Consider the following 21,972-nt stretch of genomic DNA (forward strand, 5'->3'; position numbering starts at 1 on the left):
GGATCAGTAAACAGGATTTAGATTAAAACCCATTCTGCTCCATACTCCCATTCAGTAGATGGCGGTAATGCACCAAACCCTGGTTGCCAACCGTCATAAAACAGAAGAAGAAGAAGAAGAAGAAGAAGAAGAAGAAGAAGAAGAAGAAGAAGAAGAAGAAGAAGAAGAAGAAGAAGAAGAAGAAGAAGAAGAAGAAGAAGAAGAAGAAGAAGAAGAAGAAGAAGAAGAAGAAGAAGAAGAAGTAGTAGTAGTAGTAGTAGTAGTAGTAGTAGTAGTAGTAGTAGTAGTTCCACCTCTGGACGCTGTTCGACTAATGCTGTTCCATTCACGGACGCTGGGGGCGCTGCAGTATTCAGCGTCGTGTAGTGTGCTTCCTGTTTGTTGTCATACCAACACAGACTTGCCAGGCTTGTGTTTCAAGTTGTTCTCTGTTATTATTGGAACATAAAACCACAGCGCGATGCGTTTTCGATAGCGGAGCCCAGTTGCTCTCACTGCCTGGAGAAACAGCCGGCTGTGGTGCACCAGAGGCCGCCGTGAGGGAAGCCATGTCGTCCGCCGCGGACTTCCACTCTCAGATCGCCTCCATCATGGAGGTGCTGGCGAACGCCGCCGTGGCGGAGATTTGCAAGGTGGTGGACGATGGATACGCGGTGGTCCAGCTGGACATGTCCCGGAGCCAGAAGGAGAACGAGTTCCTGCGGCGGAAAGTCAAGCTTCTGGAGCTGCAGATCGCCCGGTACCGAGCCGAGAGGGTGAAGGGAGCAGAGGGCGGAATGGGCGTCCGCTTCCCCGGAGTCCGCCTCCTCCACCGGCAGAACAGAGACTCAGCGGCCGGTAGGTGTGCACCGATCCCCGGGACAGCAGTCCCCCGGCGCTGTGGTCTGATCAAACTGTGCAGAACTTCACCTGACCAACACCGAACTAGTTTAAACCTGAAGCTCAACTTGTCAAAGTGTCAATCAGCCGCTCAGGGTTTCAAACACTTAGAATTTAGTCTTCAACCAAAAGGTTTGTCAAACCAAATGCTGGATTTCATCGTCTTTTCCCCCTGATGACTTCTAATTGTTAACAGATCATGATAAGAAAGAATCTGGCAGCTTTTGCTCCCCTGACCGTCACACTTTCACTCTTATACACTCATAGTGGTTTAATAAACGAGGTAATAATTCTCCCCGGGGTCACACAGCGGTGTATTGCTCCTCTGTGAGGAGGGATGGTCAACGGGTAAGTTCAACTCACACTTTTTTCTCTTTATTATGATCTATTCTCAAAAATGCAAGAAGAAGAACATGCAAGGAAAAGTCATTGTCCCCTGGCTGCGGCCCCTCTGAGTCACCTTGTGGCCCCCAGACCAGACCGGCCCCACATGTTGAGAACCACCGCCGTCACTGATTCTGTGAGGCATCGAACTGAGAATGTAAACTCTGAAATGCCCCAGCAGATGGTAAGAGCAGTTATCAACGGCAATAACAATAATGATAATAACTCCAGCTTCCTATATGGCAGCTCTGGATTAACATACTCAGGATATCCCTCTGTTGCCTGGTTAACTTACCCAGACATGCGTGATGCTCATAAGCATTAACACAAAGCAAGTTAACAGACCCAGAGCAGGCGACTTCACCATAGAGGAGCATTTATTGTCTGACAGTGTGAAAAGTTCAAACACATCCACCAGGCTAAAAGCAAAACTGTTGCTGCAGGCAAAACAAGAAAACTGCTATTATTATACAATATTACTTCATTGGACAGTATAAACAGGCGGCATGGTACTGTGATCACTTAATATCACTTTATTACTGCAGAAATGTTCCAGGCAGAGCTTCCTCACTGATCCTCTTTTAGTTTAGATTTTCCATCGAGGTATTTTGAGGCTAAATTTCCTGTGTGTGTGTGTGTGTGTGTGTGTGTGTGTGTGTGTGTGCGTGTGCGTGTGCGTGTGCGTGTGTGTGTGTGTGTGTGTTTAGTGTTGGAATATTTTTTCATTACCATGATGAGTAGATGTACATTCCATATATTCATGTTTCTGCAGTTCTGTCAGAGTGACAATTATTATTAACCTCATTAATCCAGATCAACCCCTGTGGAGCTGAACAGACTTGGAGTCAAGAACAAAAACCTAATATGATGAGGCTTTATTTTATCATGTCAAGAGGATCACTCTGATCGTTCTCCTCTGCTCCGCTCATCTCTCAAACTGTTTTGTATTTGGTGCCATATAATTACTTGAATTGAATTGAAACAGTGCACCAATCAGGATCGTCTAAGAAGGGGCTGGTCGTTTTCCAACAGATCTGATTGGTCAGGAGGCGGAGCTTTCACCTCTTATCAAGAGCATAACCTGGTCCGGAGCAGGATGGATGGATGGATGGCTGGATGGATGGATAGATAGATAGATAGATAGATAGATAGATAGATAGTCATTCTGACAATTACATCAGAGATGCACTGCAGAATGAAATGTCGACGCAGGGTCCTTGGTGATCCTCAATGCCCTTGACAGGCAATGTTTTTCTGCCAAGTTCCCTGTTAGTGGCAATGAGACCCCAACAATCTTCTCAGCGGCTCTCACCACTCTCTTCAGTGCTTTGTCTTGGGAGGCGGTGCTGTTCTCATTCCATAGAGAGGTGCTGCTGGTGCATGGGGTGTAGGTGACGTATGGGGTGTAGGTGACGTATGGGGTGTAGGTGACGTATGGGGTGTAGGTGATGTATGGGGTGTAGGTGATGTATGGGGTGTAGGTGACGTATGGGGTGTAGGGGACGTATGCTGGTGTAGGTGACGTATGGGGTGTAGGTGACGTATGGGGTGTAGGTGACGTATGGGGTGTAGGTGACGTATGGGGTGTAGGGGACGTATGGGGTGTAGGTGACGTATGCTGGTGTAGGGGACGTATGCTGGTGTAGGGGACGTATGGGGTGTAGGGGACGTATGGCAGTGTAGGTGGTGTATGGGGGTGTAGGTGATGTATGGCAGTGTAGGTGGCGTATGAGGGTGTAGGTGACGTATGGCAGTGTAGGTGGCGTATGAGGGTGTAGGTGACGTATGGGGTGTAGGTGATGTATGGGGTGGAGGTGGTGTATGGGGGGTGTAGGTGGTGTATGGGGTGGAGGTGGTGTATGGGGGGTGTAGGTGATGTAGGTGACGGGTGATAAATGAAGCAATAAAGAAAGCTGACTCGGCTCCTTTTTCACGGCTTCATCAATTATTTGATTTATTCCTAAATCCCCTTGAGGGACATTTCTTCCCTGAACTGACCCGTCGGCTGCAGCCACACAGCGCGGTGCTCGGGAGGAGCTGCTGGTGGTCGAGGGTCTCGGGGACTCACGGTGCCCGTTGTTGGACTGTTGGAAGGAACCAGATCCAGATCCAGGTCCTTGTTGCTGTGAGGCGAGAGCGGGAACCACAGCGCCACCATGTGGCCTAATGATTTGTGCTTAGTTTTTGTGAACACAGCATGTATCCACTTTGTGTACAGTGTCTCTCTGCTGTCCCCTGTCCTGCCAGGACCCCCACTGCAGAGCAGGACCAGGTTCCTGAACCGGGGCCCTGCAGCTCAGCAGTCAGCACACAAGACTCAGACCATCAAGCTGGACCAGGACCCGGATCAGGAGGTCGTCACCACCACCAAAACTGAGGTAACAGTCCCTCGACACACCGACGCCATCACAGACATCTCACAGTGCCGCAGGGTTCGAACCAGCAGCCCCTCTCCACCCCTCACGGGGAATCACAGCTTTACACTGGTATTCAGGGACGTGGAAAAAAACATTATGTCATTTTCCTGCAGACCGACTCTCGTATCAGCGTCGCGCCGCCGTCAGGCCCCGACATCTTTGTGTCATTTTAACAGAGAAAGTCGGACTTCAGAACTTCTGAGAGAAAGTCCGATTTGCTAAAAGGTGGTAGAATGAGACGCTGGTCTGGGTGACGGAGGTCTGGGTTTGAGGCGGGCAGAAAATGAAAGCTGACGCTGGTTTCCTCTCAGTCTGCAGAGCCGGAGGAGGAAGAGGAGGCGGAGCTGCTCATCGTGAAGGTGGAGGGAGCCACAGACATCAGCCCTGTCAACCACAAGGCGCAGAGCACCAGAGGCGGCGTCAACACCGTCATGTCTGCCCCCGCCGTCCTGAAGGTCTCCAGCCCCGGCCGGGCGGGCGGATGCCACAGCGAATTGGAGGTCAGTGGATCTGACGCCGCCATGACACCTGCAACTGACAGCAGCAATGACTCACTGCACAGTCCCCGGTCGCAGCTCACACGCAGCCACGTCATCGCCACTGCGGACGCCACGCTGCTCTGCAGTGACATCACGCGTGGCGGGAAGGATCCACAGCAGGCTGCGCTCGCCGCGTCCAAACCCCCCCAGTCAGACGTGATCGTCATCGATGGAGGAGAGCCGTCGGCGTGGTCCGACACCGCCAGACGAGAACGGACTACATCTCCCATGATTCAGTGCGCCAGGTTGGAGTCGGACCTCCGCTCGGTACAGCCCCCCTCCCTCCCCCCTCCGGGAACGTCCTCCAGCGACCTCCACCTGTCCTTCTACCGGGCCGCCACCATGGAGCGGCCGTACGGCTGCACCAGCTGCACCAAGCGCTTCTTCCTGGAGTCCGACCTGCACAAGCACATGGCGCGCCACAGCCGGGAGAAGCCCTACGCCTGCGCGCTCTGCGGCAAGAGCTTCGTGTGCCAGAGTCAGCTGGACATCCACCGCAACGTGCACACCGGCGAGAGGCCCTTCAGCTGCAGCGTCTGCAGCCGCCGCTTCTCCCACCCCAGCAACCTCAAGAGGCACCAGAAGATCCAGCACACGGCGCGGGGGCAGGGGGGCAGGGTGGCGCCGCCTCAGACTCTCAGTGTGGCCCTGCTCAACACGCAGCCCAGACCGGGACTCTAACCGGTAACCTCGTTCCTCACAACACCGGGACTCTAACCGGTAACCTCGTTCCTCACAGCACCGGGACTCTAACCGGTAACCTCGTTCCTCACAACACCGGGACTCTAACCGGTAACCTCGTTCCTCACAACACCGGGACTCTAACCGGTAACCTCATTACTCACAACACCGGGACTCTAACCGGTAACCTCGTTCCTCACAACACCGGGACTCTAACCGGTAACCTCGTTCCTCACAGCACCGGGACTCTAACCGGTAACCTCGTTCCTCACAGCACCGGGACTCTAACCGGTAACCTCGTTCCTCACAACACCGGGACTCTAACCGGTAACCTCGTTCCTCACAACACCGGGACTCTAACCGGTAACCTCGTTCCTCACAACACCGGGACTCTAACCGGTAACCTCATTACTCACAACACCGGGACTCTAACCGGTAACCTCGTTCCTCACAGCACCGGGACTCTAACCGGTAACCTCGTTCCTCACAGCACCGGGACTCTAACCGGTAACCTCGTTCCTCACAACACCGGGACTCTAACCGGTAACCTCATTACTCACAACACCGGGACTCTAACCGGTAACCTCATTACTCACAACACCGGGACTCTAACCGGTAACCTCGTTCCTCACAACACCGGGACTCTAACCGGTAACCTCGTTCCTCACAACACCGGGACTCTAACCGGTAACCTCGTTCCTCACAGCACCGGGACTCTAACCGGTAACCTCGTTCCTCACAGCACCGGGACTCTAACCGGGAACCTCGTTCCTCACAACACCGGGACTCTAACCGGTAACCTCGTTCCTCACAGCACCGGGACTCTAACCGGGAACCTCGTTCCTCCGTGCACGAGCCCAAAGAGCTCGGAACAAGAAGCTGTTTGGATGGCAGGAGGTCAACTTGTTAAAAAACAATCATGTGATGAAGGTTTGCTCTTCTTCTTCTCACTGTGACACAACATCAGCCTCATAACTCCTCCAATGTTTCTTATTCAGGAACTTTAAAAACTCACAGAGGAACAGAGCGGCGATGCGTTGGTCTCTAACTCTCCACCAGGACGACCATCTGACCACCGTTTCAGTTTTGGCACTTTTCCACTCGTACCTACTCGCCTCGCCTTTTCCCGGTACCTGCGCAGCAGAGGTTCCAAGCGAGCTGAGGCGAGTAGAACATGTGACGTCAGAATGTTCACCCGCCATTTTTAAACCCGATCACAACAAAAATGCTCGCAAACAGAGATGCACAAAAATGAACTCTGGAGCAGCGACAAGCTGCACACGTTTTTTTTTGTCTGGTGGCGACCAGAGGATACGGGTAGCCACGGATACCACCGGTGTTTTGGATTAACTGGTTTCCTTGTTAACTGGTGACTGACTTCCTCAAGCGTCCCCTTTTCACAGCAGATGTTAAAAACCTGACCAGAATCCGAAGCCGTCCTGGTGAACGTCGTTTAACCGCATTTCCATTAAAGTTTAAAGTATCGTACCGTTTGTTTGTCTTATTTTAACATCAGCTGCTGCTAACAGCAGGTGGCAGAAGTCACCAGTTAACAGGGGCACCAGTGAAACCGAAACACCGGACAGTAAAGCACAATCATAACGATCCACATTTTGTAATATTATTAATTTGAACTGATATCCAACGCGGAGTTGTAACTCCAGTCTAGCCAATGCATGTTCACTCCACATCTGCAGATACGGATTCTTTCGGGGGTGATCACTTGCGTACGATGGGGAAAGGCTCCAATGACTCGGCCCACTCCGGTGGTACTGTATTGGAACTGAAAACGAACGAAACTGAGTCGTGGCGAGTCGAGAAGGGCTGAGTAGGTACTAGTGGAACAGCGCCATTTGAGCAGACCCCAACCGAAATGTGGGTCACGTTTCCTCCGCCGAGGGGAGGGTTAAAACGTAGGCGAGGTTTAGAGCTCCGCAGATATGTGATGTTGCAACAGTAATCTCAGCCGGGGCGACAGAACTGGACCTTCTGAATCTTCTGTTGTTGTTTACATCCTCCGCTTTGCACGAGTGGTTTAGTTCTTTTCTCTGTATTTATTGCAGCCACAGAGTTGCAGCTGCAACTTCCGTGTAGGTTCCGAGAGAGCGAACGTCGCCCCGGCTTTGTGACACCGGAGCCACTCCGGTGTCACAAAGCCGGTCGGTGCCGGTGACGCCGGTCGGTGCCGGTGACGCCGGTCGGTGCCGGTGACGCCGGTCGGTGCTGGTGACGCCGGTCGGTGCCGGTGTCGCTCCGCTGGTTGTGACGGCTGCAGCTTCCGCATGGAGGCAGAGATCGCGGACGCAATGCCAGGACAGACACCGGGGCTCAGACCAGCTCCGGCGTCCCAGCGCACCGCCAGATTCTAGCATCAGGGAACCGGAGCTCCAGAGTGGCGCGTGGCGGTTCACGCAATGGAGCACCGGCCAGCGACTCGGTAGAGCGTCGATTACCGCCGTAGTGTCTGCTCCAGAGTCCCGGTCTCCGTCATGCCTCGCGTCTGCTCTTTAGGGACCAACAGGAAAGTCGGGCAGCAAAAAACTAAACCAAAAAACCAGCCAGTGCAAAGCTGAATATGTTAAGAACAGAGGATTCATACAGCCGACGTATTCAAATATTGAGGTTGTGTAGTAAATCTCTGACCAATCAGCAAACGGCTCCTCAAAGCCGGACCTGTTCCATCGTCCTGAGGAGGGCAGACCGGGGATGGTTGTAACACTTTTTGCTTCAGCGCTTGTAACTCACGGAATTTCTGAGCTCGAGTTCTCAAACTTTCATACGAAGTACTCACAGTACTACAAATGGCATCAATTCAAACCTCTGCAGAATATCACAGACAGCGTGAGTTGATGTCAAATACATGGTGTTCCTTTGTTACACCCTACCCCACTACCGGGGTAAGTTGTAACACATGCTGGGGTAGGTTGTAACACATGCTGGGGTAGGTTGTAACACATGCTGGGGTAGGTTGTAACACATGCTGGGGTAGGTTGTAACAAGTAGACAAAAGAAGCATAAACAGAAGACAGGCCATGTATTATGCAAATACAAATACAAGAACAATGTCGATCCGTCCTGAACCAGTCAGGCCCGGCCATCTGCTTCTCATCTCATGATTGTGGGTCTTTTATGTTCTATATTAAAATGCAAACTTTCTGACCTAAAACAAAGTGAAATAGAAAACCTGAGTACAAAGACACAAACCATTTTTCAATTTATCTTGCTCCTACGCTAGTATTCAATTCTTCTCTGGTCTAACCAGATAATAATAATAATAATAATAATAATAATATTACTGACGAGCCTGGCATACGCTTAGTCCATAATCCATAAGTCCATAAAAGATAGTCAGCCGACATTTCCTCCTGCTCCTCAGAGAACTTTGTTGCTGCTCCAGTAACCCCCCCCCCGGCATTGTTTAGCTTGCTGTATCAGCATAGTGGTTTGAAATTAGCAGGGGAAACATGCATCATATATTACCTGAGAAACTACAATTAAATCTAATGTAAGTCATATAGTTTTATGTGCAATAATATAAGTACTAAACAAAATATAGTCTTGGTCAGAAAAATGACTTTCATACCTCACATAACCTGCTCCCAGCCTTGATAATCAGCATGTGGGATCAGGGAGGAGGTGGGTAGACACTGATAGCATCACATGACTCCTTTCTTCTCCCTGATTGGTGGAAGTGGTGGTGTTACAACTCTCCCCATGTTACAACCATCCCCGGTCTCCCCTACCCCAACGGAGGGGGGGGCGGAGAAACCTCCACCTTTGGAGCGGTATTTTACGGAAAATCCCAAATTCTTGCGGTGGGAACCCGAACCGTAACGGACCGTACCACTCCATTCCCACACTTTTTGTGTGGTGGAAACACGCCTTTAGAAACATCTAATAAGTTAAGACTAAGAAAAGTCCAACTGAATTCAATGAGATGTGAAAACAACAGTCTCGGGTGTGACGAGTCACAAGATGATCAATAAGATGCTGAAACGCGCTGGACTCGCCACTGATCTGGGTTTTAGACGCAGTGAGGAACCGAGTTGCTGAGTTTCTGTGATGTTCTTTTTTTTTTAAAGAGTTGTGAAAATAAATGAGTAAATGAGTTTTTCCAGGTCTGGATGGTTGAGCGCTTTTCGGTTTATTTCTTGATTTAATTCTTTAGTCTGACTCTGACGTGATCTGGAACGATCCATCCAGCTCACAACTAACAGCCTCAATAAGTCGAGTAAACTTTTCTTAAACTGGCATCAAAAAGTCCCATTGAGCCTTTGGTAGTTGTTGTTCTTGTTTAGAAACGATTGAGTTTTGCTCTCTGAGGACCAGACGTCACTTCCTCTGGAGGCGGGTCATTAAAGCGACCGGGACACTGTGAAGCAGCTCTTCAGTTCAATGTGACCGTCGCTGCCTCAAATCCACTTTGTTCTATCTTAGCTGGGTTGTTTTTTTAAAAACGTTTGTCGATACAACTTCTCTGCTTTTGATTGCTTGTTTGGGTTAAAACTATTCAGCTCCTCTGAAAGTTGTTATTTGATCTTTGAGTTTTTATCCCATTTCTTTATTTCGTGTTCCGTGTTCACCTGTAAACGCTGGAAGACGAGTGAAATGTACTGATGTACTGAGGAATACAGAAGTTGTATCTGACTGCTTGAGTTTTTGGTTCTTGTCTTTGTTCCATCCTGCTGAAATGTTTCAGAATAAGAGCTTCGCGATGAGCTATGAATAGCTAACTGAGCTGTAATCAGCCTGCATGGCTCCAGCCAGAGCAGCCAGAGTCGTTTCCTCTCGAAGAAACACTTGATAGAAACACTTTTCTCAGGTTCTTCTTTGGGGTCAGAGGTCACGGGGGGATTAGGGTTTGTCTGATGGTCCCACATGTGAAATGAAACCACAGTAAGACACTAGAGGAGACCTGGGAAACTCTCAGTGTTTTTATTTTGAAGGTTGGTGAAAGTGGATGTGTCCTCCAGTGTTTGCATTTATTTTGAAGAAGCTCAAACACCAGTTCTGGTTTCCTGAGTCACTGGGTGCCTCCGAATAGTCCCTCCTATCTCCACTTTAATCAACCCTGTGGATGACGTCACGGGGTTAAGGAAAGGTGTTAGGAGGCTTCCTAAAGGAGTTAGGAAAGGTGTTAGGAGGCTTCCTAAAGGAGTTAGTGAAAGGCCATCACGTTGGTGTGACAGTGGGACAGCACTTTCACTTAGTGACGTCATAATAATCAGACGGCAGCGAAGCTTAGTGACGCCTTTGGTGGTGAAAAAACTACAAATTTCCCAAAAAAAGACTACAAAACGTGAATTTCCACCACTTCCCCCTGTGACTCTAACCTCTGATCTAAAGTCAAATATCTCAGGTTTGAATGTAAATCAAAGGAACCCTCACTAAAGGCTGCCAGGTGAATAAAGAACCAATCAAAGTGAGAACAGGCTGCACTAAACCTTTACTGTTTGTTTTACAACATCCAGAACATTCCTAGTTAGGATCTGGGTTCTAGATGATTTCAAGTGGTTCTAGGCAGATTATTGCTTTGGTAACTTACATGATCTGCTCCTTTTTCAGTCATCCTGAGTTTCCCTGAACGCTTCGCTGAGCGGGTTCCTTTAAATGTTGTCGCTGGAAGGAATTGTGGGGGAACATGATCTGGTCTCCTTTGATAAAGGAACCATCAGTGGTTCCTAGGCTAAAGGAGGTTCTAAAGGAAGCATCAGTGATTCCTAGGCTAAAGGAGGTTCTAAAGGATGCATCAGTGGTTCCTAGGCTAAAGGAGGTTCTAAAGGAAGCATCGGTGATTCCTAGGCTAAAGGAGGTTCTAAAGGAAGCATCGGTGGTTCCTAGGCTAAAGGAGGTTCTAAAGGAAGCATCAGTGGTTCCTAGGCTAAAGGAGGTTCTAAAGGAAGCATCAGTGGTTCCTAGGCTAAAGGAGGTTCTAAAGGAAGCATCAGTGGTTCCTAGGCTAAAGGAGGTTCTAAAGGAAGCATCAGTGGTTCCTAGGCTAAAGGAGGTTCTAAAGGAAGCATCAGTGGTTCCTAGGCTAAAGGAGGTTCTAAAGGAAGCATCAGTGGTTCCTAGGCTAAAGGAGGTTCTAAAGGAAGCATTGAGCCTCCTTTCCTTACCTTATTGAGAATTTGAACGCTCCTTATCATGGCCGCCACTTAAACACTTTCAGGGTTTAGGAGAAGTGGATAGGAAAGGAGAGAGGAGGGACTATTAGGACACACCCACTGTCAAAGGCCAGCCGGGGGCTTCTGGGTCAAAAAGGACTTCCTGGTTCAGAACTCCTTCGTCTGCTGACTCGGCTGGACGGCGGCTCAGTTCACCAACTTCTGACATAAAAGTGGTTAATTGTTCTGCTGGTATTGTCTTGGTCACAGGATTGTTTTATTTGTTCGTCCACTTTAAATAGCTTTAAGTTAGAGTTGCTCACATATTAGCATTAACCTCAGAGCAATAATGTTCCTAATGCCACAGTGAAGGTCAGTGTCTGACAGGCTGTTAACGCTGAAAGGTGAATTCTGCTGGAGCACAAATCCTCATGTCACACATTCAGAGTGCAGTGGATATCCACTGCAGGACGGAGCATTTCACAGATGTCTTGTCTTACATTTCACACATCGTGAAATCTTAACCATTTCCATTCCCCCTGCACAATATAGCACCACTTATATCGACACGTGGGATATGCACGTCGCTAAAGACGGATTTACTGTGATGGATTATGATTTCAGGCACTGAGCATTCCTGCTCCGAGTCGATCGACATAAATGTGGATATAGCAGAAAAAAGTGATGTGTCGTGATTCACAACAATTGTGAAGTGACAAACACAAAAATCAATGGAAAATGATCAGAAACAAAGTTCAAGAGAATAAGAGGATGGCAAGAGAAAGAGCAGAGTTAGTACTAATCCCACAACATAGGCATGACAGCAAATACTTAAATGTTTCATGTGCGTCCACCAACTATAAGGAGGATTTATTAGTTCTTATTTATTCCGTTCAGGAAGACAGACGTCAGGTTGTTGGAGCGTCGCTGCGTCTGTTTGCCCCTAAACTCCTCCCTCTTCTTTCCAGGCTCGGAGGTGTGCGACCGGCCCGAGCAGACAGGACCACAACCTGGACCAGGAGCAAGGTATTGTCCCGGTTTCTGGACTACTGCGGTTCTGTGGCAGCGTTCTGTTGTAACACAGTGACACCTGGTGGTCATAGAGGGGATATTCTGACCTGATCGTAAAGTCGTGGGACTTAGAACTGACCTGTAGTCTGATAAATACGGTAGTTTGTAGGCCTGAGAGACTGGATTGATACTTAAATATTGTGATATTATTAGTTTGCTGGAGGTGTTGATTCCAAAGATCACGGTTTAGAATTTTAACTTATCGCAGGAATTTCTTTTTCTTTCCATCGTTCGTTTGATGTTTTCCAAGTGTGTTTCTACCATCATCATATACAAGTTGATATATAACTGGAGCGGGCACGGCCACCATCTTGGATGAGGACTCGCTTCTCCGATTGAGAAAATCTGGGTTTCAAACCATTTTCATAGTTTGTTTATGACTTGTAGTTCTAATAACCCAAGATGCCTTTCAAATTAAAATACTTTACGTAGATCGCAACAATATAAGAGCTTGAATTTTGACTGTATATGATCATTTTTCTTTAAGCTGCTAAAAGCTTTTCTTTCTCCTTTCTATATATATTTTTTGACCATAAATTATGAAACTTTTAAATCATTGTGGTCAGTTTCAAGTTTTCCAAAATATCTTATTATTTAGAAATGGAGTGTAGTGTCCAGAAAATAAAAACAAAGTCTGAAGGTTCCTTGAAGAACAGCGGGGGGTGAAAACACTGATTTTAAAGTTAGTTTGCTGGTTGGAATCCAACCGCTGTGACTCCCTGAGCAAATCTGAGGAGGATCATCCAGTGTCAAACCGAAGGAGAGCAGCGTCGGGGAGGAGAACCTTTCATCTAAAGTCCGTCTGCTCCTCTTGTATCGGGAAAACATGTCGTCACCTCCTGATAGAAGTTTGGGTGTTTGTCGTTGAAGATCGCTCAGTTCTCACTTGCTCATCGTCGCAGCTCCTGATGTTTGTAACCGTCAGTGTTTCTCTGCAGGTGAGGCGACGCAGCAGCAGCAGCAGCAGCAGCAGCAGCAGCGTGAGGATCAGCCCACCTGCTCCACCTTCACCGCGTCACTCGGCCCGGCCACGCTCGGTTTCCCTGCTGGCCCCGAGCCTCCGCAGGGCGGCGTGCAGCCGGAGAGCTGTGCGTCGCTGCGCGGCGTCGGGTCACTGTGGCCAGACGGAGGAGACGACGGAGGAGACGACGGAGGAGACGACGGAGCAACGCTGCTGCTCAGCGAGCCTGCGGGCGACGCCATGTTTGACGCTGGCGCAGAATACAGTAGCTCCATCCCTGTCTTCAACGTGCTGCCCGTTGCCATGGGAACGGCGGCCTCCCAGCAGCAGCACCCGTGGCACCACGGCATGAGCAGCCCGGCGGGTCCGGAGAGCGGCTCCGCCCTGCCTCAGCTGCAGCCGCCCTTCCTCCCCTTCGCCTGCACCTTCTGCTCGCGCCGCTACGCCCACCAGTGCCAGCTGCGCATCCACGAGCGCGTGCACACGGGCGAGAAGCCGTACCACTGCGCCCAGTGCGGGAAGAGCTTCGGACAGTTCTGCAGCCTGAAGCGCCACCAGATGGTGCACACGGGCGAGAGGCCATTCCCCTGCCCCCACTGCGGCAAGCAGTTCTCCACCTCCACCAACCTGAAGGTGCACCAGAGCGTGCACACCGGCGAGAAGAGGTTCCACTGCAACAAGTGTGGAAAGAACTTCTCCTTTCTCAGCAACCTCATCCGCCACCAGGCGCTGCACGCCGCCAAGTAGCCCAACGGAACCTCCGTCTCCGGGTGGAGTCCGGGCTCGGTGGCCTCGGGGTGGAGGTTACATGTTCTCCCTGAGACCTTCCAAAGACATGAAGACCCTGACGATGACTCGGCAGTCTGCAGCCCGACTGACTGAATGAAGCAATCTGCTCATCGTTTCAAAACGTCACAAATATAATTCAGCATTTCAAATCCGTCGACTCAACGATTCAGATCCTCCAGTCAGAAGGACAAATGATCACGATGGAGATTAAACACAGTTTCATGTGTTTAAAATAATCTCAATGTGTTTCAGGAGATTTTAGGATCAAATAAAGTTAAAAATGAAGAAGCAGTCATGATATCTCAAAGTTTAAAGATGGATGCTAAATGTCATTCCAGAAGCAGCCAGAGCGGCGACTTCAATAAGTTTCTTACTGGACGTGACATTTTCAGGAATGAACTAAATAACAGGTAGAAACTGAAGACGAGACACCGGCCCAGAGCAGCTCGGTGTTCATGTGTTACAGAGGTAAAGTGTTCACACGCCCCTCCTCCACGTGCACAAGCACCGCGTACTGACTGACACACAGATTGGAGACACTTTTTTTACAGAATAAAAACTAAATTAGTTTTTAGACCCTCGGTATTGAGGAGAAGCAGCTCATTCAGCCGTCCGTCTGTTGTTCCTCCTCACATCCTCCAGTTCCATCAGGCTGGTTCAGGTCCTGGTTGGTTCAGGTCAAGGTTGGTTCAGGTCCTGGTTGGTTCAGGTCTTGGTTGGTTCAGGTCAGGGTTGGTTCAGGTCCTGGTTGGTTCAGGTCCTGGTTGGTTCAGGTCAAGGTTGGTTCAGGTCCTGGTTGGTTCAGGTCTTGGTTGGTTCAGGTCCGGGTTGGTTCAGGTCCTGGTTGGTTCAGGTCCTGGTTGGTTCAGGTCAAGGTTGGTTCAGGTCCTGGTTGGTTCAGGTCTTGGTTGGTTCAGGTCCTGGTTGGTTCAGGTCCTGGTTGGTTCAGGTCCTGGTTAGTTCGAGTCAGGGTTGGTTCAGGTCCTGGTTGGTTCAAGTCAGGGTTGGTTCAGGTCAGGGTTGGTTCGGGTCCTGGTTAGTTCAGGTCAGGGTTGGTTCAGGTCCTGGTTGGTTCAGGTCCTGGTTGGTTCAGGTCTTGGTTGGTTCAGGTCTTGGTTGGTTCAGGTCTTGGTTGGTTCAGGTCCTGGTTGGTTCAGGTCAAGGTTGGTTCAGGTCCTGGTTGGTTCAGGTCTTGGTTGGTTCAGGTCCTGGTTGGTTCGGGTCCTGGTTAGTTCAGGTCAGGGTTGGTTCGGGTAAAGGTTGGTTCAGGTCCTGGTTAGTTCGAGTCAGGGTTGGTTCAGGTCCTGGTTGGTTCAAGTCAGGGTTGGTTCGGGTCAGGGTTGGTTCGGGTCCTGGTTGGTTCGGGTCAGGGTTGGTTCGGGTCCTGGTTGGTTCGGGTCAGGGTTGGTTCGGGTCCTGGTTAGTTCAGGTCAGGGTTAGTTCAGGTCCTGGTTGGTTCAGGTCCTGGTTGGTTCAAGTCAGGGTTGGTTCAGGTCTTGGTTGGTTCAGGTCCTGGTTGGTTCAAGTCAGGGTTGGTTCAGGTCCTGGTTGGTTCAGGTCCTGGTTGGTTCAGGTCCTGGTTGAATACTTTCTGAACCACTGAGTCTGGTTTCACGGTCACCATGACGACAAATCCAGAGCTGCTGTTGTTTTTCATTGTGCCGAAGTGAAAGTGACGCATTCTAGAATCGCTTCTTTTTACTGCTTCAGTGTCAAACTAAACCCAGCAGGTGGCGCTGTCCATCACTCATACTGAATATAGCGGGCGGACAGTTTCAAACGGGCATCTAACGAGTTAAAACCCTTAAAATTGTAGTAGAATTGTTGTTTTTATGATCAAGTTTAAACTTGGAAAAAAGAAAGTAGAAAAAATATATTTTAGAAATTGTGTTCAAATGTGATGAGCTTCTGGAAGCAGGTACAATTACCCCATGCCTTACTGATATTTATTAACTTTTACTTTGATACTTTTAACAATACTCACTTTTATATTTTTTTTATTTTTATGAAACTACCAGTCCGTTAACTTTATCTCAAACCAAAAGTCTTTTAACTTTTGCTTAAATTTCTCCTCCTTCAGAATTAAAGTTTTTCAGCTCCGGCACTCACACTTGCATTTTCATGTCACAAATACTTTTGTTTCCCCGAATCAATAAATCACTCAAACTTATTTTGTGTGCCACTTTTCATAAAACTCAAAGTGGATTAAATACAGTAAGCACAAGAAAAAACAAAGACCAAAAAAGCAATAACGATACAGAAACATTAGCATGGATAATCACAATTGTATTAGAAAAAAATATCAAAATCACGAATGATTTTATTTTTTTTTACAATGAAATGCAAATTAAAATAGCAATGTGAAATCAGGGGAAGAGGAAGAAGTCGTCAAAATGGATTAGAAAACACGAAAATGTCAGATATATTTTATTACAATATATATTGCATCCATTTGTATTCACATTGACCACAGAAGGTGATTGAAATATTCGCAATTATTAATTATCTCGGTTATTTTAACTACTAAATATGAAGACTTCGCAGATGTGCCGCTCCAGTTTCGTGCAGTAGGTGGCGCCACAAACCGTACACCTACCTAAAATCCTCTACACGAAGAAGAAGCAACGCGGATGTAAACAAGCCTTCACAGGGTAGAAGAGACGCTGCAGATGATCCATCATCCAGATGATCCATCATCCGGAGGGGGGTCGCTGCTGGACCGATGAGATAAACCGTGAAGAGAGGCCCAGCAGCAGGCTGCTAACCGCGCGGTAACCGGTAATGGCCGAAGGGATGGCCGCCTACACGAACCTGCACTCTCAGTTGGCCTCCATCATGGAAGTGCTGGCCAACGCGGCGGTGGCGGAGATCTGCCAGCTGGTGGACGACGGCTTCGCCGGCCTGCGGCTCGAGGTGTCCCGCTGCCGGAGGGAGAACCTGGCGCTGAAGAGCCGCCTGCGGCTGATGGAAGTCCGTGGGGAGCCGCGGCCCCACAGAGAGCCCGTCCCGCCGCTGCTCATCACCTGTACACGGACAGGTGAGCCGCGGTTCCGCTCACCGGAGTCCAGCCACCGGCCACCGGCCACCGGCCACACGTCTTCACCAGCTTCCAGCAGCCCTACTTCATATTGTATCGGATACTGGCAGGGACATCCGGGCGCTACCTCTATATCAGACAGGGTTCTGGTGTTTCGGATCTCCTGGTTTCCGTGTTAACTGATGACCGACCTCCTTTCGGTGTTAATAGTTTATTTAGGGAGCTGGATCTTGAGGAACCGTTTAGAGCCGTTCAGAAGACTGGTTCGCTGTGATATTCATTCATTTTTTAGAAGTCAACTAGGAGTGACTTGTTTTTATCAAAGAAGCAATCACTTGTAGCAGTTATGAGATATGATATGGATCAGAATAATTTAATATTATACATCCCACCAATATATACTCTATTTGTGGGATTTTTCAGAAATATAGATTTTAATTGGCCTGAATATTACACTGAATACATCAATTTTAACCTCTATGATATATAGATAAATAGAGTCCTGATGTGCTTCATATCATGACCAATCTCAAGGATGATAACACAAAGTTTGGGGGCCGTGGTACGTGAAAATATAATGCTTTAAACTTCCTGTTAGCGTGATGAGGCCCTATTACTATTTCAGAATTCACAAATGTGGACGTCTTCAGACTGGGCCTGGTGTCCAGCATTTGAAGTTTAGGGTTAGGGTCAACCCTAACCCGATAGTCGAACCTCAGACACAGGAGGAACAATTGGGATTCTATCCTGGCCTTGGAACAATGGACCTGCTCTTCACCCTCTCACAGAGTCTCGAGGAGAATTGACCAATCCAGTCTACATGTGTTTTGTGAACTTGGACACGGCCTACAACAGTGTTCCCCCAAGATGTCTCGTGGGAGGTGCTTAGGGAGTATACTCGGTATACACTGGAACGGCTGCTGCTATGTGGTTCTGTACTCCCGATGTGTGAGCTGCACCTGTATACTCGCTCACGGTGGGCACTGGACTCCGTTAGGGTTGTACCTTGTCACCCCTTTGGTCACCCCCTCGTCAAGGCGTAACCAAGGCCAGGAGGGCATCACGTAGGATCTCTGCTTTTTGCTGATGATGATGTCCTTCTGTCACATGAGGACCTCCAGCGTTCACTGGAACAATTCACTGAAATGAGAACACGGAAAAAAGATTGACTAAGGGCGTGTTCACATTCGACTGTTTGGTCCGGATCAGAGTTCTCTTCAGGGTAGAAACATTTTGTTTGGGCGATGAGAACACGACCACGAACTCTGAAGAGATCTCTGGTCCCCTTGAGGTACTCGGTCTCGGTTCCTTTACAAACGATCTTTCTAGCGAGCGAGGTGAAAGGACGGGGGAGAGGACATGAAGTAGTGTCCAATGCATTCTGGGTAGTAAACAAACAAATAAACAAACAAAGCTCCCTGTGCCAATCAGAAGAATTAGACACAGAAAGAAAAAACTGGAAAATATCTTGCGGCCAGATGTGGAGTAGTGAGGAAGAATTAGTGAGGAAGACTCATTGATCTCTGGTCTGAAGACTTTATAACACAGTTCTCTGTCCATTAGCCATGAGCTAACTAGCCTAGCCACCACGGCCTAAAGCGGCGGGACTTCCAGTTCCTGTCCGGACCAATCAATGAGCGGAGCTTCTTCTTTACTTCCTCTCTGGTCAGTGTTTGTTTTGGGCGACAGCGCCCCCAAACCAGCAGCTGTTGGAATTCCGTAACATTTTCCAGGCGGTTTGCTCAAATCTCCAAAGTGTATGTGAACGCCACCCGAACCAAATCAAGGTGTGAGAATTCTTGGCCCCTCCCTCCCAAGTCCCGGACTATCTGAATGTGAAAGGCCCCTAAAACAATGTCTGTAAAAAGTACTAAAATCTAAGTAGATCAGATGTTTGAGGTTGTAGTCTAATGCAGATTTTTACATGTTGATGAACTTGTGATAACAACCTCCTTGTTTTGTCTCCACAGACCATCAGTTTGGAGAAGAACATGACCCTGCAGTGCTGAAGTCCACCAGTCGGGAGAGAAACCCTGATCAGTCAAAGGTCGGCTTCTTTTCCCTCTCATCCCTCTCCTCTCAAAAATGAAACAATATTCAATTGGAAGTAGTCACTCAAACTGAAGACATTTTTCTGTGTGTCAGCCGGCGGGGCCAGGAGACCAGGAGGTCATGTTGAGGGCGGAGCCAGGAGACCAGGAGGTCATGTTGAGGGCGGAGCCAGGAGACCAGGAGGTCATGTTGAGGGCGGAGCCAGCAGACCAGGAGGTCATGTTGAGGGCGGAGCCAGGAGACCAGGAGGTCGTGGTGAGGGCGGCGCTAGTGGAGCTGGAAGCACTGGAAGTAAAGAAGGAGGTGATGGAGGAAGATCTGACAAGCTGCCGCCTGCTGCAGGAAGACGAGACTTTGAGTTGCAGCGGTACGTACACACGCCACCGTAACATCAAACGCCACAAAGGAAAGTTGTACATGAAAACCAAACAGGAAGGTTTTGCCAGCAGGTGATGCTGAAAGAACAAAGTGAAATCTGATCAACACAGTCTGGAGCTGCAGGACTCCATCGGATTGGTCAAATATGTCGACAGTGCATGGAAACCTAATTCATCACATTTATCACTCACCTTTTCACACGGGCTCCCAAGGTGCAACTTTTCTTTCACGCTCACGATTCCCCCCGGCAGAGACCGCCGGAGGCTGCATTGCACTGTTATTGTGCATGTGCACCTCCGCCTTGGTAAATAGTTCTACTCATGAGCAAGTAACAAACATGGTGGCCTTGACAGTGGTGTGACTCCCAGTCCTAGTTTCATCGTCCATATTGGGAGTTTTCTAGTTGAGACTCCTCGTCATCCTCTGCTCCCCTCCGTTGGGGGAATGTTTATGGTGTATTATTCTCTGCACGCGCTACATGGTTCTCATCGTTTTTGTCATTTCCATGTAAACGAAGATGTTTTTCAGAACATTGCCGAGTAAATTCTAAACTTCTCTGAAACTAACAAGGTGTTGTCCACTTGGAACGTTGTCGTCTCATCGGGGCCAAAACTTGGTTGCGTCACTGAAACGTTCAGGCAATTCTCATGATTGGACATGGGACACGGGACACGAGCTCCCCCTTGGTCACTCAGCAGCTGGCCACATTAGATGAGGGTGTCTAGTGTTGAAAAGCCAAAACTCCCCCTGATTCAACGGTACACTGATGATTTACATCCTTCCCATATCTGAGACACGGCTGCCACGACGCTCTTAAACAGCCACGTAAATCTCATGTGATTACCATCTATTGGCACGAAGGACGGTTTATCATCATGTCCCGTGTTTCACGATTCCAAAAATCCCATCGTGTGTCTGCATCATCCAGGTTGAGCCGGATGGCTCATCCAGCTCGGTGTCAGCATGCAGCAGCAGCTCTGTGAAGGCTTAATGGTTCTGAACAGTTGGGAGAAGATTTGTACAGGAAACTTCAACTTATTGATGATTATTCAGCAGTAAACGACTCCAGTGAAGGGGTTTCTGCTGCTTTACGGAAACACGGAAACACGTTTCACTTTCATCACTAGAAGAGTTGTAACTACTGGACACTCCATTAAAAACAAAAAAATCATATCTGTTTTTCATTACATTTATAATTGTTTATCTGTGATTATTTTTATTGCATGCAAGATTTCTGTGATCTGGTTTTATATGACACTGATAAAAGTCTGGACAATGTTTCCTGTAAACATGTTTTAATAAGTTTAGTGTTCTGTGATGTTGAACTCGTGCTGTGTTCAGGCTCAGAGGAGTTTCCATGCAGGTCAACGTCTTCCTCTCTCCTGGTTTAGGTGCAGCTCGGTCTCTCTGTGTTGCTGAGAACATCCGTCCTCCCAATGCTCAGGTCTCCACAGACTGTGCTCCAGGGGAGGGGGCGGGTCTCTACCCTACTGCAGCAGTGGACGGCCCGAGACGAACCCCAGCAGGGGGTCTGTGTGCAGAGGACACGGGGCTTTCAGAGCTGAACTCCGGAGAGAAGTGTGCCGACTGGACGGCTGCTGTCAAGCTGGAGGCTCAGCCGTCGTGGTCTGAAGCTTTCAGCAGCCACGGAGCGCCACCTTGTGGCAGCAGTGACTGTCCCAGCAGCACCGACGCTAAAAGTCTCCCCGGGGGCAGCGAAGCAGCACAGATGGACCCCGGCTGCATGGACTCGTGCTCATTCGATGACCTCTTCTCCTCCCCGGAGGTGGCCCTGTCCCTGGCCCCCCCTCACAAACACGAGCCCCCGCCCCCCTCGTCCTTCCCGTTCCTGAGCAGCTCGGGCCACTCCTCCACGTCGGAGTATGCGAGCGGGTCCTCGGAGTGCAGCAGCACCGAGCGCTCCTTCAGCTGCCAGCAGTGCAGCCGCCTCTTCTCCACCTCCAGGGACCTGCTGGTGCACCAGCGCACGCACGCCGGCCAGCGCATCTACCACTGCCACCTGTGCAGGAAGCCCTTCCTCCACCCGCACCAGCTGAAGACCCACCAGAGGGTGCACACGGGGGAGAAACCCTTCAGCTGCGGCCAGTGCGGGAAGCGCTTCTCCCAGTCCAGCCACATCAACAGGCACATGAGCGTGCACACGGGGGAGAAGCGCTACAGCTGTGGCCTGTGTGGGAAGCGCTTCTCGCAGGCCTGCAGCCTCAAGGTGCACCAGGCCGTGCACACCGGGGAGAGGCCCTACAGCTGCACCAAGTGTGGGAAGAGCTTCTCCGTGCTGGGGAACCTGGTGCGCCACCAGAGCGTCCACGTCGGCAAGTGAGCAGCGGCGTCTGGCGGTCTGCACTCAGACCGCCAAAGCACAGCAGCTTCAGCAGCTCTTCACACACTGCCGCCCCCTACTGGGAACACGGACAGTTTTGTAATTTACCTCCCACAGGAGGCATTTTCTGGACTATAAAAGTCACACTTTTTTAAATGTTTAGAGATTTATATTGAGAAGAGACACTGTGGCGCAGTGGTTAGCGCTCTCGCCTCGCGGAGACGTGCTTCAAATTCCGGTTCAAATCCCGACCAAGGCCTTTTCTGTGAGTTTGCATGTTCTCCAAAAAACATCCACTGTGGGTCCCTGGGCAAGACCCTGTCTGTGTGGCTACCA

At 49.4% G+C, this 21,972-nt stretch overlaps 1 protein-coding gene across 1 annotated transcript; it reads left to right on the top strand.

Moving 5' to 3' along the window:
• Positions 1-419: 419 nt before the first annotated feature.
• LOC308109754 (uncharacterized protein) lies at positions 420-21,740 on the top strand. The gene is made up of 9 exons (XM_080463554.1): positions 420-837; positions 3,511-3,641; positions 3,992-4,180; positions 11,976-12,033; positions 13,017-13,782; positions 16,603-16,865; positions 18,836-18,912; positions 19,011-19,284; positions 20,687-21,740. Exons 1-9 carry the CDS (start codon positions 549-551, stop codon positions 21,634-21,636), a joined length of 2,997 nt encoding a protein of 998 aa, XP_080319680.1. The 5' UTR covers positions 420-548; the 3' UTR covers positions 21,637-21,740.
• Positions 21,741-21,972: the final 232 nt, after the last annotated feature.

The sequence above is a fragment of the Lipophrys pholis genome (assembly GCF_963383615.2).
Source record: "Lipophrys pholis genome assembly, chromosome: 5".
NCBI classification, from domain to species: domain Eukaryota; kingdom Metazoa; phylum Chordata; class Actinopteri; order Blenniiformes; family Blenniidae; genus Lipophrys; species Lipophrys pholis.